The 17780-nt window shown below is 49.9% G+C and overlaps 1 protein-coding gene across 6 annotated transcripts; it reads left to right on the forward strand.

Annotated features, from left to right (window-relative positions):
• Window positions 1-260: 260 nt before the first annotated feature.
• Mtg2 (mitochondrial ribosome associated GTPase 2) lies at window positions 261-14361 on the forward strand. 6 transcript variants are annotated; one of them, XM_034496358.2, is made up of 9 exons: window positions 261-307; window positions 1467-1574; window positions 7033-7343; window positions 7839-8046; window positions 10632-10779; window positions 11777-11892; window positions 12499-12717; window positions 12899-13037; window positions 13841-14361. In XM_034496358.2, exons 4-9 carry the CDS (start codon window positions 7843-7845, stop codon window positions 14233-14235), a joined length of 1221 nt encoding a protein of 406 aa, XP_034352249.1. In that variant the 5' UTR covers window positions 261-307; window positions 1467-1574; window positions 7033-7343; window positions 7839-7842; the 3' UTR covers window positions 14236-14361. The 6 variants fall into 6 exon arrangements, with proteins under 6 accessions (XP_034352249.1, XP_076786470.1, XP_034352250.1 ...); XM_034496359.2 differs by having other exon boundaries at window positions 294-333; XM_034496360.2 differs by having other exon boundaries at window positions 300-734.
• Window positions 14362-17780: the final 3419 nt, after the last annotated feature.

Raw genomic sequence — 17780 nt, forward strand, 5'->3', positions numbered from 1 at the left:
TTCTGGCCTGGAATTCAGAGATCCCCGGCCTCTGTTTCCGGAGACTGGAATTAAAGCCGTGCGACCCCGCACCTGGCTGTTCCCTGGTTTTGTGAGACAGGATCACTGTGAGTCTCAGGCTGGGCTGGAATTCACGACGATCCTTCTGCTCAGCTTCCTTGGTGGACTTTGTGGACTTCGGCTTCCGAGCCATAGTTAGTGGGTTCGGGGACGGCCCCGCGACGGGTTGCTGGCCCACCGCGCATGCGCGGCCAGAGTCCGTCCCGGAAGCAGTCCGGCGAGCGGAAGTGGGAGCTGCCAGGAACCGGTGGGTGCGGGCGCCGTTGCTCCGGTGTGCGTTCTGCGGCGGTGGGTGGCGGGCGGAAAGGCTGGGTGGGATCTCTGTGTGCCGCGGCTCTGATGAAGATAGCTCGTCCGGCCTGAGCGCCAGGAAGTTGGTTTCTGAGGGACTCGTTCTTGCCTTAGTTTGAGCGTGGCGGCGCCTGCCTGTAATCTCAGCTCCCAGCTGAGGCAGGTGGATTTCTAGGAGTTCGAGGTCCGCTTAGGCCACATAGTGAGACCATGAACAACAACAACAAAAAACCGATGGCAGAAACTTACCCTTGCCCAGCTCTTTTGGAAAGCCTAATATGAATGTGCTCCTCGGGCCTCAGCGTGCTGCCTAATTGTAGGCAGTTGACTTGGACTAATCCCCTGCCCCCGCGGCTTTGTAGAGTCTTTCTTTTAAAGATGAGGTAAAGAAGCACACTAAGGATTGGTAGAGATGCGGCTGGGATGAGAGCAAATGGCCTTGTTCCTACTCAGGAGCCTAAAGGACCAGGCACGAAACAGTTTCGGAGCTGTCAGAGGTTTCCCTGCCTGCATGTGAACCAGTCTGAGGACCTAAAATACTGGGTCGGGGGGGGGGGGTGGGGGGGGGGGGTGATGGGCAGCTGTCCGTCCCTCCAGTCTGTCCGTCTCATAAGGCCCCATAGGGCAGGCACCAGACAGCAGCTTTGTTGAACGGGTGCTTTATTTTGTTTTTGAGACAGGCTCTCCCTGGCTGGCCTGGAACTCTGATGCCTGTCTGGCTTCCAGAAGTGCATCTGCCACCACTCACAGCAGGAACACCTTTTTTTGTTTTCCTGTGAATGACATGTCATTAAGTAAAAACCATGTAATGTGAATTGTCAAGTGACAAAACTCCAGTTTCTAAATATTTTTCCACATGAAGAACGAAGTAGATCACAAAGATGTAATGAAGTGTAGCAGTATGTGGCAGAAACACTAGTGCTCCCACCCCCCCACCCCCACCCCCGGGATTTAATATCCTACAGCAAAATGAAAACGGAACGCTTAGAATTAAATTAGTTAACTGTAAATACTATGAATCAATTGTGTTTAACCTGTAAAAAGAGTAACACTGAAGAAATGAAAATATTCCTCAAGAATGCTTTTTTTTTTCCTTTCTCCTTTTTTAACGACAGGTTTCCACATATCTGGCTCCCTGCCTGGCCTTAAACTTGCTCTGTGGTAGAGGATGACCTTGAACTTCTGATCTTCCTGTCTCCACCTCCTGAGTGCTACACATACGAGTAAGTGGTGGCATCCCTGGTTTACGTGGTTCCAGGGGTCAACCCCAAGGCTTTGTGCATTGCTAGGCGACCAAGCATTTTACCAACTGAGCTACCCCCCTCTCCCACAATGCTTTCTTCTTTCTCAGTGAAGACATGGTGGCACATGTCTCTAGAGCCAGCTACATAATCAGTTCAGTCAATACACTGTGAAACCAGTACAGAGGGTTCCTGGACATGCCTCTTGTGGACAGTAGCTGGGAGCTCAGCATCCTGAATAGCAGCAGTGACCCTCACACTGTAGCACCGTGAAATTCCCCGTGCATGAAAGCCTTGCTGTACAGCCTTAAAGCATCTGGCTGTCAGGCTCCAGGCTCTGACTCTCTTCACTGGCCCAGCAAAGGCACTGTTAGACAGAAAGTGAGCATGCTCTCATAGGCACCCTCTGCAGTGTGCTGTGGGTAGACCCTGTCCACCAGGACTTTCTGTGGTGGCGGTATCCTGATCTGTATTTCCTGCGTGGCCTGTAGCACTGCCAAACTTAGGCTCTATTTACTCTTGTGAGTGTGCATGTCCATGCATGTGTGTGTGCAGATGCACATGTGCACATCTGTATTAAGGGGGCATTAGGTGTCTTCTAGCACTCTCTCACTTGTTTGAGGCCAGGTTTCTTCTGAGTCAGGATCTTGCCATCTCGGCCTCCCTACAGTGTGCATGGGTTGCAGGTCACCCCTGCTTTTTAAATGAGTGCTGGAGCCCCAGCTCAAGCCCCTGTGCTTACACAGCAAGGGTTCTTGCCCACCATCTCCCCAGACGAATTTTCTTCACTTTTAACTTTACCAGTCCCCAGTAGCTGTAGACACTGGATGGGAGAGTATGGAAATTGTGTTAGGAAGGCAATGAGAGAGTGAACAACCCTGGCAGGGGGCCGCCCCTCTCAAAGAGTGGACACACAAACTGAAAGTGGGGAAAGGACCGGGCTGTGGCATCGTACACCTTTGGTCTCAGCACTCAGAGGCAGAGGCAGACAGCTCTCTAGGAATCCAGGTCTGCCAAGGCTATATGGTGAAACCTTGTTATCCCAAAACTAACCCCCTAAAAAAAAACCACAGGAAGCACAGAAAGAAGGAGCCGTGCCAAAGCAGGCCCGATTCTGTGTCAAGACTCCAGGTGGCTTTGCAGCTGTTCCTAACCTTTCAGTTTGGCTCCACCAGTGCCAAATCGACTAATGGTGGCAGCCTGTGCTTTACATGTCTTGCTGCCGGTGTGCCAGCAGTTGCTGAGATATGCTCCTGTTCTTTGCTTCAGTGTCTTCCATTGTCAAATGGAAATAATAATTTAAAAAAATTGCTTTGTGGAACCTATATGTAGACAGAATAGGTTAATCACTGGAACCCACTTTAACAGAAACAGAATTCTGCAAGTAGCACTCTAGGGCTGGGGTATTTGCTACTGGTTGCTTGTTTTGGTTTGACTGGTTGGTTGGGTTTTTTTTTTGTTGTTGTTGTTGTTGTTGTTGTTGCTTTTAGATTTATTTTATATATGTGAGTACACTGTCCTTGTCTTCAGATACACCAGAAGAGGGCATCAGGTCCCGCTACAGATGGTTTTGAGCCACCATGTGGTTGCTGGGAATTGAACTCAGGACCTCTGGAAGAGCAGTCAGTGCCCTTAACCACTGAGCCATCTCTCCAGCCACAGTTGGTTGTTTTTTTGAGGCAGGATCTCATGTATCTCAGGCTGGCCTCACACCGTGTATCTGAGGCTGGTCTTGAACCTGCTGATGTTAAATATACATGCTAGCAGGTCCAGCTGCCTTGTGTGTTTAGATAGTCTCCCTCTGTAGCTGAGAGCCTGGAAATCATAACAGCTTAGGCTGACCTCAAAGTCAAGGGAATCCCGCTCCCCTGAGCTCCACTGTCAGGGTTACAGCCGTGAGCTCTCATATCTGGCTTGTGTTTATTACTAATTCATTACAAGGTGCTCTGGAGAGGTGACTTGGTAGTTAGAAACACTTGTTACTCTAACAGAGGACCCAGATTCAGGTCCCCAAACACACAGAGGTTCACAGCAATCCATAACTCCAGTTTCAGGAACTCTGATGCCCTCTTCTGACCTCCATGGGTACTGTGTGTTCACGTGGTTTACATACATACATGTGGGCAAAACACTCATAAAATAAATGAGAAAAATGTATTTTTAATTTACTTTCAAGTGCTTTTCATATGTGGTACTGGATAAAGAAGATTGCTTTGTTTTTTGTTGTTGTTTTGTTTTGTTTTTTGAGATGGGGTTTTTCTATGTAACCCTGGCTGTCATGGAACTTACTCTGTAGAGTAGGCTGGCCTCAAGCTTATAGCAATTCTTCTGCCTCTGCCTCCTCAGTTCTGAGACTGAAGGTGTGCACCACCATACTGGCAAAGGGTTTGCTTTCTTAACTTTAATCTCTAATTGATCGCTGCTGGTGTATATATGTGATGGTTTGGATATGCTTGGCCCAAGAAGTAGCACTATTAGGAGGTGTGACCTTGTTGGAGGAAGTGTGTCACTTGATCAGCCTTCAGATCAAGGTGTAGAAGTCAGCTCCTCCAGCACCATGCCTGCCTAGAAGCCGCCATGCTCCCACCTTGATGATGCTGGACTGAACCTCTGAAACTGTAAGCCAGCCCCAATTAAATGTTGTCCTTATAAGAGTTGCCTTGGTCATGGTGTCTGTTCACAGCAGTAAAACACTAAGACAGTATAATAATATGTGATGCTATAAATGATTTTTCTGGAGTTTTCTATGTATTCAGTCTCTGCTTTCTAAGATTTTTAAAAATTATATGCCTGTCTGCCTGCCTGAGACTGTGTGTGCGAAGAGCAGATTTCTGTGGAGTCCAGTACAAGGTGTTAGAGTTCCTACAAGTGGTTAAGCTTCCTGATGTGTGTGCTGGGAATTCAGTCAGTGTCGTCTGCAGGCGCAGTCCGTGTGATCACTGGCCATCTCTAGCCCACAGCTTCCTCTCTCGGGGGAACCACTCATGTCTTCCCTTATAAAGTGTGACACTAGCCTCGGCTTGGCCACTTGACCTGTGCCAGGTGACATTCCTTTTCCATCCTGCTTGCTGAGGCGTTGGTTTCCCTACTGGGTTTCAAGAAGGTCCCAGCCATGTGCCCTAGCATGCTGGCCAGAACCTAACTGCGGAAGTGGCCTTGTGCTCTCTCAGCAGACCCTGCTAGGTGCGAGCCTGGAGTCCTCAGAGTGGCATGTTACTCTAAGGGCTACTGGCCTCTAATTTTGCTTTGTGTGAAAGCTAGGCTTGCCGGGCGGTGGTGGCGCACGCCTTTAATCCCAGCACTTGGGAGGCAGAGGCAGGCGGATTTCTGAGTTCGAGGCCAGCCTGGTCTACAGAGTGAGTTCCAGGACAGCCAGGACTACACAGAGAAACCCTGTCTCAAAAAAACAAAATAAAAAAAAAAAAAAGCTAGGCTTTGGTTTAGGGCTACACTGAACTGGTAAAACAGATTGGATAGTAATCTAAAGTATGTAAGTTTGGGATTGTTTTTTGTTAGCGTTTACCAGAAACTTAACCACCGAGGCTGAAATTGGGGAATTTTTTTTTTTTTTCTAGAAAATGTGATTCCTTGAGGTGATTTAGGGCTGTTTGTTCTTGTGTTTGTTTGAATCTTTAAAGATCCGTCCATGTGGTTGCCAGGTAGGAGTGGTACATGGCTTTAGTTACAGCACTGGAGAAGCAGAAGCAGGCAGATCTCTTGAGTTAGAGCCTAATCCACAAAGTGAGCTCTAGGACAGACGGGGATGTGCAGAAAAACCCTGTTTCAAAAAAACAATTTAAAAAAGCAAAGAAAGGGAAGAAAAGCTATGTCCATTTGACACGTTATTGAGTGAGTCTCAGAGTACCACATGTGAAGTGTGTAGGGATTCCTTTACTACTTATCTGTAAATTTAGTCACTCCAAAGTAATCTGCTTTAAAAAAGATTGCTTTCATAGTTAGGGCTGGGGTTGTAGCTCTATCTAGGGCTTTTTATTATTTATTTATGTATATGACTGCTTTATCTGCATTTACACCTGCATGTATCAGATTACACATGGTTGCTGGGACTTGAACTCAGGACCTCTGGAAGAGCAGCCAGTGCTTTAGCCTTGAGCCATTTCTCCAAAGTCACTGAGTCATCTCTCCAGGCACTGGTAGAAATTAAAACAAACAAACAAACATGAAAAAAAAAAAACAAAAAACAAAACTTTGAGAGGGCTTAGTAGTTAAAAGTATGCCTGCTCTTAGAAAAGACTAGGGTTCTATTCCCAGGACCCACCGGGAAGCTCACAACTTTTTGTAGTTCACAAGTTTCTCCAGTTCCAAGGGATCTGATATCCACTTATATATCCACAGACACTAGGTAGACATGTACACACATGCATGTGTTGCACATACATGTAGGCAGAACACCCATACTCATCAAATAAAGTAATAAAGTATTCAAAATTGAAAACAAAAAACAAAAATACTTAAGGCTAGCAGGAAGAGGGTGTCCCCATGAAGTGGTGACCCAGCATGGGGCCATGAGGCTAAGCTGGTTACTGGACACATAAAGAAAAACTGTTGGGAGACAGGAAGCTACCAAGACAGAGCATTTGAGCAACACTAGACAACCAGACTGAATGTCCGTGGGTCTTAGGGTTTCAGTCGCTGTGAGGAGACACCATGGCCACAGCAGCTCTTATAAAGGAAAGCATTTAATTGGGGCCTCTCATCAACCATTATCGTCATGGTGGGAAGCATAGTGGCATGCAGACAGACATGGTGCTGGAGAGCTAGCTGAGAGTTCTACATCTGGATCAGCAGGCAACAGAAAGCATGAGTGAGCCACTGGGCCTGGCTTGAGCTTCTGAAACCTCAAAGCCCACCCAGCCCCAGGGAGACACTTCCTCCAACACAGCCACACCCCCTAATAGTGCTACTCCCTGTGAGCCTACAGGCCGTTTTCATTCAAACCATCACAGTATGAACATCTGGGGGCATCAGTGTCACACAGCATCTAGATGTGAACCTCATGGTTCCTGGAGGTGAGGCTGTCTGCAGGGCTGTGCTAAAGGAGGACATGGCTGGGCCACTGGGGCACAGAAAGGTGTGAGACCCATAGCACACACCAGGAGGACCCAAAACTGCAAGGTGGACTTCTGCTGGCCACACCAGGAACAATTGGAGACTCAGACTGAGGACTGCCAAGAGCTTGTGCACAGAATAATAAACTGGTGGTATGTGGAGGAGCAGGGTCTAGGATGCCTCCCTAGAACCCTGTGGAGTGGACAGGCAGGCAGAGAGGCCTTGCCCAGGAGTGTCCCTCCTTGTGGAGCACAGTATGGCCCAGCCCTACTCTGTGCTTAGCAGCTCAGCTCTCCCCTGGCCTCGGGGTTTTGTGGGTCTACTCTCATGGAATCATACCTTTACATCCTGGCTGTTTTTCCTGCTGCAGGGTGTGTGGTGGACGTTCAAGCTTCAGTGCTGTCTGGCCTTTGTGGAGGCAGGTCCCCACCCTGCAGCTGCAGGAGGGCACATCACCTCATTAGAGCACAAGCCACTGAGGCTCAGAGGCCCCCATCACTCTCATCTCTCAGGAAATTAGAAGGATGGAAGCTGTGTGAGGAACAGAGAACTGAGACCACACAGACACTGCTCATTGTGTTCACAGCAGGACAGACGCCACAGTGCACCCGTGTGGCCTGGCCTGGCCTGGCCTGGCCTGGCCTGGCCTGGCCTGGCCTTGCCCAGCCTTTCCACTTTCAGGTGAGGAGACTGAGGCAGCAGTTGCAAAGGTGACCTGTGTCTGGGTGTGTGGGTGCCGTTATTCAGTGTTCTCCTGTGCCAGTTTAATGGTTTTCAGCTACCCAAGAACACAGTCTTCAGTAACAATTTAGCAAATGGCTGTTTTTACTTAGGAGAAATTTACTGGGTTTTTTTTTTTTTCTGTCTTGAGGTTTAGATTCCCTTTTAATAATCTCACCAAGCAGGTACCTCATATTATCCTGGGAGATTCACTCACCATTGCAAAGGTTTAATTATCTAAACCTGTGTGCCCAGCCCCTGGCCTGAGTGCACATAGGTAGGTGGACACAGAAGCCCCATCCATGCACTTTGGGGTCCAACAGATCTCTTCCTCTGTTCACTTGTTTTCTCTGACATCATTCTGGACTCTACTGTGTGCCAGACTCTGCTCTGGCTCTAGTCTAAAGTTCATGTTAACCCAAGGGCCTTACTGGATCCTTCTAACTTTTTTGTAAGGGCCATGGTACCTACCAGACTTGTGTTGGCAAGGACTTGCACTGTATTTGAGAGTGTTTTGAAATGGGCTCCATCCACATGGGCTATCCTCAGGCCCAGCCAGCTTCTTCCTCTGCAAGCCTCATGCAGATTGCTCTCTGTGGGCATTGTAGACCACGCTAAGCACCGGGAGCCTTCTGGGAAGAAGCCACTGTCAGAGAAGAAACTGGTAAGTCACTGCCTAGTAAGGATGTCTTTGAGTGTGCCCCACCCCCACCCCAAGCGCCAGTGCCAGTGTGTGCATGTATGCGCGCATATGTGTGTGTGTGTGTGTGTGTACACGTGTGTACGTGTGTACTCATGGAAGTCAAGGTACAGGGTAGGGTCCCTTGGAGTTACAGACACCTGAAGTAGGTGCTGTGATTCTAACGTGGGCTCTCTGGCATTGCAGCAAGACTGCTCAGCTGTCTCTCTAGCACCAGCCTTTGCATTCTGTATCCAGCCGTGACTTGCCCTGATGCACTACTGAGGGCTGCATGGAGATTTTGAAGAGGGGACTCTGCCAGAGGCTTGCTGGCCACACAAAGCCCAGGAGGGGTCAAGGCCAGGTGTGGCTAGGGCCTGATTTGATTGATCTGGAATATTGGGGATAGAACCCAGGGCTTTTGCCTGAGTGCTGCAGTGTTCCAAGAGCCGAACCCTAGCCTTGAAATCTTATTTTACTGTTTAGAGACAGAGACTCATGTCATCCAGGTGCCTTTAACTCCCTATGGAGCTGAAGAGGATCTTAATTCCTGATCCTTCTGTCTCCACCTCCCTAGTGGAAGGATTACAGACAAGTCACCTTGCTCAGTTCTCCTAAAAGTATTTTTACATGCACTTACTTATTTGCATTTGAGTGTTTTTGAATATTCAAGTTCTGTTTGACCCTGGGGACTGGGTATATCTTTAGTTTTAGGTTCTTTAAGGCTTATAATGAACAAGATGTTGGCTTGTTCATTTAATGCCTGCGGCCGCCTGTGTAAATGTGTATGTCAGTCCCTGCCATCCTCAGGAGCACTGTCTGCTTCCTTTCCCAGAGTCTCCTTGGCACATGGGCTCTGGAGACCAAACCCAGGACCAAACACTTGAGCCACTACAGGAAGTGTTTCTTCTGTTTGCAAAAACCTTTCGTGATCTTGCTTTGCTTTGCTTTGCTTTGTTTTTTGAGACAGGGTTTCTCTGTGTAATAATAGCCTTGGGTATCCTGGAGCCCACTCTAGACCAGGCTGTCCTGTAACTTACAGAAATCCTCCTTCCTCTGCCTCCAGAATGCTGGGAATAAAAACGTGTGCTGCCACTGGCCGCCGCCACAGGCTGTCTGTCGATGATCTTTGACTAAAGATCACACATTAGGACTCATGTCATTTCCACCTTGGTGGAAGAGCTTCAGTTGAGCAGCTGAGAAAAAGCCATGTTTCTTAGGGAAAGGAACTATGGCAGCCAGGCTGAGGGACACGGCACAGAGGCTTCCTCAGGACTATCTCCTCCTGGCAGTTCATGCTTGTGCAGGATCCTTCCTGATGGTGTCCAACCTTGCTTTCTCCTGTAAGGTGGATTCTGGTTTTGTTAGCTCAGTGCAAACTTGCATTCTTTTCAAAGTAGCAACTTGTGGTTTTCCTCAGGGTATGGCCAAGGAATCCTAGGATATTGTTTGGGGACTTTTTGCTTCTGTGGTATGAGGCGTCAGATCAAGGGTTACTCATGATGACTTAGTGCTATACTGCTAAGCTCTACCCCAGGCTGGACACTTTTTTTCCCTAAAAACAATTCAGTCCTGGGGACTGGAGTGGTGCCTTACTGGTTAAAAGCACTTATTATTTTTGCAGAGGACTTGGGTTTGGTTCTCAGCACCCACAGAGTAGCTCACAACTACCTGTAATTCCAGTTCTAGGAAATCTGGCACAAGTTTTGCACACATATGGAGCATATGCATGTACTCAGACACATACACGTAGACTCATAAAGTAAATAAATACTTTTAGAGTCTAGTGCTAGAGAAGGAGGGGGACGGTAGCTGAAGGATGAGCTGAGTGAGTGAGGGTTTTGCCAGCATGTGTTTAAATGGGCCACACGCAGCCTTGTGCCCACAAAGGTCAGAAGAGGCCTTCAGATGTCCTGGGATCAGAGTTACACACATTTATAAGCCATGTGCTGAGACTAGAGCCCAGGTCCTCTGTAACAATAGCACGTACTCTGAACTGTTGAGTCATCTTTCCAGCCCGGCTGGTTAGGGCCTAAAGAAAACCTGGGCCTAAAAAAACCTTCCTGAGAAGGGTCGTGCCTGCCTTCCTGCGTTTCACCCAGAAACCCTTGGGTGGTGCCATGGAAAGGGGTCTCTGCACAGTTAAAGCTCGGGTGTTCCCCAAGGAACCCACCTCCTTCCACCGGCAGCTTTTCCACCAGTAAAGACAGAGCAGTGTTTTAGTGAGGCAGTTCTGTTTGAGAGAAGCTAGAAGGACACTTTGTTCAGGGAACATTTCCTAAACAAGCTGTGCTCTCTAGAATTGCTGAGTTCCCTTTTGAAGTGTGCACGCCACACCAGCCGCCCGCTGTGTCTGCCCTCGGCAGGGTGCGGTGGCCTGTAAGAGCTGGGTCTTACCTGTAGCTTTGGAGAGCTCTGCAATAGTGTTATAATGGCTAACCTCTAATGCTGGTGGAGAGGCTTGTAGCAAGTGGCTGGTAAAGTGTATGAATGGTTTTGCTTGCCTGTATGGTTGTCTCCTGGAAGGGTCGCAGGGTCTAACATCCTCTGGTGCCTCTTACTCTCTGTAGAAAAGGCATTTCGTGGATCACCGGAGAGTGTTGGTCCGTGGAGGAAGTGGAGGCTCTGGCATGAGCTGCTTCCACAGTGAGCCCCGCAAGGAGTTTGGAGGCCCTGATGGTGGGGATGGAGGAAATGGTGGACACATCATCCTGAGAGGCATGTCCCCTGGGAGCATCTGGGAAGGGACAGCCTACACGCAGGGGTGGAGGTCCCGCTGTCTTATCGCATAATGCATTTGCACTCATACTTGGTGTGTGCACAGCCTGTTTGTGAATTGTATGTGTGCTCAGCACCAGTGCACCAAGGCTTTGGGTGTCACTTTTGCTTTTTAATCTCAGAGACACAGGTTGCTTCCCATCAGGAACCTTACGCCAGGGTCGGAAGGTGCCGCAGAGGCCTCGGCTGTACTGAGCACATGCTTGGCATGAGTATTCAGTGAGCCGGGTGCAAGCGTCTTCACAGCATAATGAAGTTAGCTGCTTATTTTATGTGTATAGGTGCTATACCTGAGTGTCTGTCTGTGTATGTACCACATGTGGCCCTGCAGAGGCCATTAGATCCCCTGGAACTAGAGTTACAGACAGTGTGAGCGACATAGATGCTAGGGCATCACCCTGCGTCCTCTGCATGAGCAGCCATGTTCCTAACCAGTAGTCCATCTCTTTAGTGCCCTAGGTGATTTTTTGAGTGTGTTTTTAATTGATGATAGTCATTTTCACATCATATGGTGATGCCTTCCTGTTGTAAGTTTAAGCAAATTTCAGGCCAATCAGGGCTACAAGACTACATAGTGAAAGCCTGTCTCAAAAAAAAAAAAAAGAAAGAAAAAAGCAAGAAAGAAAGCAAGCCATGACACTGGTGGTGGTGGTAGTGGTACATGCCTTTAATCCCAGCACTCAGGAGAGGCAGGCAGAGGCAAGTGGATCTCTGTGTGTTCGAGAACAACCAGGGCTAAACAGAGAAACTCTGTCTCGGGGAAGAAAAAAAAAGGTCATATTCTATTTCGGTTAGGATAATGAAGAGTGTGGGCGGCCAGCCATACACCCAAGCCAGGGGAGGGGGAGGGGGACAGATGTAAGGCCGCTGTTCTCTGCTCAGCAGCTGTGTCAGCTGAGTCTCAACAAAGGAACATAAGATTTTGCTCTCGTTCTAGTTGACCAGCAAGTCAAGTCCTTGTCCTCAGTCTTGTCCCAGTATCAGGGTTTCAGTGGAGAAGATGGTGGCAGTAAAAACTGCTCTGGACGAGGCGGTGCCACCCTCTACATCCAGGTAAGCTGAGGAGCTGGAGTGGGTGCAGTTCCTTTGGGTCCTAGTCACTGAGTCCATGGGTGACTAAGGTAGCCGGCTGGGGACAGAAGTGGACAGCGGTGTGTTTTAGGAGTCACATCCCCACACAAACTCCTTTGCAGTGGTGTGGTACTGTGTTGTTTCTGACCCAAGAGAGTCTAGAGGAATGACCCTGAAGAGGGAGCCAAGAACACACCTTCCTGTGTCTAGGTGGGGGCAGTATGCCCACCCAGGGTTCTATGCTCTCATGCTGGTTCCCTGCTACTCTGTTAGTTCAGGTCCTATAGAAACACTTCAGAAAGGCCCCATGCGGAAATGGGTCTCTGGTGTTATGACAGGGCCTCACTGTGGGACCCAGGCTGTTTTTGAACTTGTAATCCCCCTGCCTCAGCTGCCTGAGTGCTGGAAGGCAAGTCTTACCATGACGCAGTATGGGGCATCTGACTGGCCCTATAAAATCTCTTCAGGACAGAGACATTTTGGTTTTTCTGGTAGCTGAAGAGAGCAGTTACCAGTGCCCCACCCGTCCTCTTTCTGTGTAGTTATAGATCAGAACTTGATGACAGTGATGGTGGTGGTGCTTTTCAGGTCCCTGTGGGTACCTTGGTGAAAGAAGGAGACAAGATTGTGGCTGACCTATCTAACCAGGGAGACGAGTATGTGGCTGCTCTCGGGGGTGCAGGAGGAAAGGGCAATCGCTTCTTTCTGGCCAATGACAACCGGGCCCCTGTAACTTGCACACCTGGAGAACCGGGTCAGGAGCGGGTCCTCTACTTGGAACTCAAGACAATGGCTCACGCTGGGATGGTACGCCCTTGACTGTGCCACACCCTGAGGTAGTGGGTCCCTGAGGGTGGGCACACTGCTACCCAGGAAGGAATGCTGGCTTTCATTCATTCCCCCTGCCCAGTGCTCTGTCTGTGCCAGCTGCTGGTGGCATTGACAGTGTCCTCCATGAGATCCTAGGACACTTTTACTTTGTTTCTAGGTTGGCTTCCCAAATGCTGGGAAATCTTCTCTCCTTCGAGCCATTTCAAATGCAAAACCTGCTGTAGCTTCCTACCCGTTCACCACCTTGAACCCTCATGTGGGGATCGTTCACTATGAAGGCCACCAACAGGTAGCAGGTAAAGCCTCTAAAACCCTGCCAGAGGATGGGTTTAAATGGCCCAGTGATTCAGGGGAGCAATTATGTAACCCCTGAGTTTAGCTTCCCACTTAAAAATGAGACATTGTTTTCCCTGATTGAAACAATTTTAATGAGTCTGTTCTCTGTCAAAGTGAACCCCTCCCCTCCCGGCCAAGAAATCTGATCTTTTCTGTTGGGAATTGTAACCTTGAGTTTGGAGCCTGAGGAGAGGACTGCCTCTTGCCTTCCTCATTCTCTCCTGTGGAACTGGGCGGTATCAGTCATGCAGACAGCATGTGGTTTAAAAGCCTTTCCTGTACCATTTTAAGAGGAAAACTTTTTTCCAGAAGATAATGTACCCATTAAAAATAGCAAGCCTGCTGGTAAGGTTATTTGTACAGCACTTTATATCTGCAAAGTGCACGATAGTGATTTGTATCCATAATCAAATTATCCATAGAATGCAGGGAGCCATCTCCCTTTTTTGAACAGTGTTTGAAGCCTGGGAGACAGGAATGTGTTAAATCTTACTCATTAGATTAATCCACCATGCCTGTCACCCAAATATTTCAAAGTGTTTTGCAGCCCTGAGAGCTGAGGTGTCTCAGTGTTGCTTGGCCTGCTGAGTCACCTGGGGGCGGTAGAGTGGCTTTGATTCCCAGTGTTCCTTGAAAGTTGTAGAACATGGGATCTGGACCAGAAAGGGTCTCCCTGAGGGGAGTCTCCTGACCCCAAGGTTGAGGCTGGCACTGGGAGGCCGAGAACAGGACCCTGACTTGACATAACTCTTACCTCCTACAGTGGCAGACATCCCAGGCATCATCCGAGGTGCACACCAGAACAAGGGCCTGGGCTTCAGCTTCCTCAGGCATATCGAGCGTTGTCACTTCTTCCTGTTTGTGGTAGATCTTTCCTTGCCTGAGCCATGGACTCAGGTTGATGATTTAAAATATGAACTAGAGAAGTATGAAGAAGGCCTGTCAGAGAGGTCCCACGTGGTCATTGCAAATAAGATTGATCTCCCGCAGGCCAGAGCCCACCTGCCTCAGCTCCAGGCCCGCCTCGGACAGGAGGTCATAGCCCTGTCAGCGCTGACTGGGGAGAACCTGGAGCAGCTGCTTCTACACCTGAAGGAGCTGCATGATGCCCACATAGAGGCCGAGCTGGAGCAGGGCCACCAGCCTCTCAGGTGGTAGTGGGCACAGGGCTGTGTGCCCTAGGGCCAGCGTGGAACAGGGGTGGGCCAGCAAGAAGCAAAAGCAACCCTTTTGTAAAAACTGCAGGCCATATTCAACTCCTGAGACTAAGTACTTGCAAATACATGAACGTGTCAGTGTCTTTGTTTTCCCGCAAATTTGGGGCATCCTCCCAAAGTGCCCCCTGCCCTCTGGCCAGGGCAATGGAGTATTCTGTGCCACCTGGTACCTGAATTGCTCCCTGTGCTTGGTGCGCCTGTCACCCTTGCTGACTGGTTTGCTGGAGTTGACTCATTTGTGCTAATTAACACCTCATTAGTAGGAGGACAGTGCTGCTGGCTGAAGGTGGCAAACTGCTGCCAGGCGGCTGAGGCAAACACAGCTGAACAGCAGCGCCATGGCTGAGCTGCTCACGCATGGCAGGGTTTGTGGCCCTCGAGTTCCTTGTGTGATTGGGTCTGTCTACAGTCCTGCAGAGCAGCAGGGCCTCACACCAGCCTCTGTGCCACCATGTCAGGGAAGCAGGGTGCAGTGGCTATACTTTGTTCTCCAGTGCCAGCTGACTGAGAATAGTGCGGCCCGGCTCCTTCCCTTTTCTTCCCAGAACGCTGAGCTCTGTGGGGGCCGAACACCAAGGCAGCCTTGAGCTTCACGACTGAATGCACCCAATATCCGACCAGGCACGCACACAGCCTCTGGCTGTGCCTCAAGGATGCACCAGCCGGTTGTCAACCAGAGGAGATGTGAACCTTAAATGCTGGCAGTGTTTGTGATACGTGGGCACAGCTCAGCAGGATGTATGGAAGAACGGCCAGAGACCTGTCCCCGGAGGCGGGGACTGCCACCACTCTGCCCACCACACCTACCTGAACCCGTGAGTCAGTACCAGCCTTTTTTGCCAGGTGGGACCACTTGCCCCTCCAGACACTGCCCTATGGAAAGTGACCCAGGTGGTAAGGACTGGGGACCATATGTCCCAGATATTCCCCAGGGAAGTATGGCCCTGAGGACCCTCAGAAGTACTATGAGGAGACAAGTGGAAACAAGAGGGCTCATCTTTTGGGGAGACCCCTACCCTAGAGTGAGGCTAGCCATGCTTCTGGCACATAGGCAGGGCAGGTCACTCTGTTGGGTGGGGCTGCTAAAACAGCAAACCTGCCCTCAGCTTTCAGAAGCAATTCCGTTTTGATCTGCAGCTGGAACACAGGGTCCTTTTCCGGGAAGCTTTATTCTAATGTCTTATAATTTCAAAGGTCCTGGCGTACTGGAGGCCAGGGCGCGTCTCGTGTCTGTGGCTTTTCTCTTTCAGGCCAATGCAAAGGGTTTTGTAGTCAAGCCAGGCCTGAGAGCATTAATTATCCACCCCTGGCTTTCATCTTTGTGGCTGCTGTGCTCTGGAGACCTCAGAATGCCTCCCTAGGGCCTGGAGACCTAGGGGTGGGCTGGTTCCTCGGAGCTGCTGTATATCCTGGGAGCCACCAGCAGTCCTTGACTGGGGACTCGGTCCCACTGGCTGCTGAGGTCCAGCTTTGCTGATACCAGGGCCATGCCACAGAGGGTCACCCTGGAGCTGCCCCAGGAGGGGTGCTTCTGAAACTGGCTTCCCTCCCAGCTTGTGTTTTTGGAGAGAAGAAAAGTTGACTTGGTCACTCCAGATGAGTGTTTGCTCATTTAAGGTCTAGTTATTGCTGCCTACACATAGTGCACACGTGTAGGGGAGACACCTGTACACAACGTAAGCAGCAAAAGGGGCTGGAGTGGCAGCTCAGCCGTTAAGGGCACTGGCTACCCTTTGAGAGGCCCTGAGTTCAACTCCCATCACCCACGTGGCAACTGACAGCATCTATAACTCCAGTTTCAGGGGATCCAGTGCCCTCTTCTGGCCTCCAAGGACACTGCATGCATATGGTGCACAATCCTACGTGTGCAAAATACCTATATACATAAAACTAAAAGAAAAACAAACTTGCTGCTACAGGCCAGGGTGTGGCAGGGTGCCAAAGTACTCACTTGTCAGGCTCTGGACTCTCCCCAGCTGCACTCCCAGCACTGCAGAACACTGAATGAAGAGTGGTGCACACTGGTAGTATTTGGAAGGTGGAGGTAAGCAGATCAGAAGTTCAAAGGTTACCATCCTCAGATACAGAGACAGTATGAAGCCAACCAGGGCTACATGAGGCTACATAATGTGTCACACATTTTGAAAGAAAAACAAAGGAACAGTAGCATGCCATCACATGTGTAAGGCTCTAGGGTTGTGCAACTGTCACGGATACCTTCTTTGACCAAAGTTCCATTCCCAGAGTGGAATTCTGCAATGTCAGTCCCCCTCCCCTAGTTGCTTACGCCCCAGGCTCATAAATACCACCACCATGTAAGTGCACCACTGTCTGTTCACATCCTCTGAACTCCATACAAGTAGGAGCCGGTGTTGGTCAGTTACCTGTGCCAGCACCCTTTTGTGGAGAGTGGAGTTGGAACAGTTTCTCTGTGTAGCCCTGACTGGCCTGGGATTTACTCTGTAGACCAGGCTGGCCTCAAACTCAGAAGAGCCATCAGCTTACGTGCTGGGACTAAAGGTGAACCCTGACACCCAACTGTGCAGCAGCAGCTTGATAGGAGCCTTACTGTGCCATTTCTGAGATAGCTACTGCTGCCTTAAGTCACAGAAGGACCACAGGCAGCCTGGGACTGAGATTGCCTCCAGGGCAGGACTTGTGATTATAAACCGTTCCCCAGCAACCTCAGTAGGTCTGAGCCCAGCAAAGCTCTTAGCTGAGTGCAGGTTGATGTGGGATGGATGAGGGTGACCCACCCTGGGTTCCTCATCACTTGAAAGACAGTAGCTGCCCTGCGTTAAGCTGGACACCATGCTTCTCTACTGGCCATTTCCAAAGAGCTCTTTGGGCTTCCCATTTGTGATACTGCTGGCCTTTCCCCACAGTAGTCCATAGTCTGGACAGGGAGCTGCAGTGCCGTGGCAAGCTAAGCTGTCTGGAGCACACATCTGCCCTATGTTGTTCCCCAATCACTTCTATGTTTCTGGATTCTTCCCATCTTCCAACATCTGTCCCCACTGACTGGTGACATTTCCCAGACAGCACAGCAAGCCAGCTTCCCTGTTCCTGGGTGTTCGCTCTCCTGGCATGTTTGCCTGTGGGGTCTAGCCTGCCCTTGCTGGGGCTCCACAATCTGTCTCCCGGTGAGTTATCTACCAGTGATTGCGTGTGGGCATCTGCTGCAGCCTGGCTACTGCCAGGCCTTTCTGGAAGCAGATCTGAGGATGGAGCCCAAGATTTGGGGCACAGAGTTCCCCTAAGCTTCCCAGCTTTTGACCTGCTCCCTACTCAGGCCTGGCACCATCAATCCAGAGCTGTACTTGCATGCACTTACTCCAGGAGCTGAGCCTCCAGCTTTTGCAGGACTAATGGAACACACAAGGAAGGGGCCTTGCTGTCAGCTTATCCTTGCTGCTGCTACCAGGCCCCTCTTCCACTTGCCCTTCTCTACACAGACTCCCCCGCCCCATTTCTGTCCTGTTTTTG

This window comes from Arvicanthis niloticus, chromosome 2 (assembly GCF_011762505.2).
Source record: "Arvicanthis niloticus isolate mArvNil1 chromosome 2, mArvNil1.pat.X, whole genome shotgun sequence".
NCBI lineage: Eukaryota > Metazoa > Chordata > Mammalia > Rodentia > Muridae > Arvicanthis > Arvicanthis niloticus.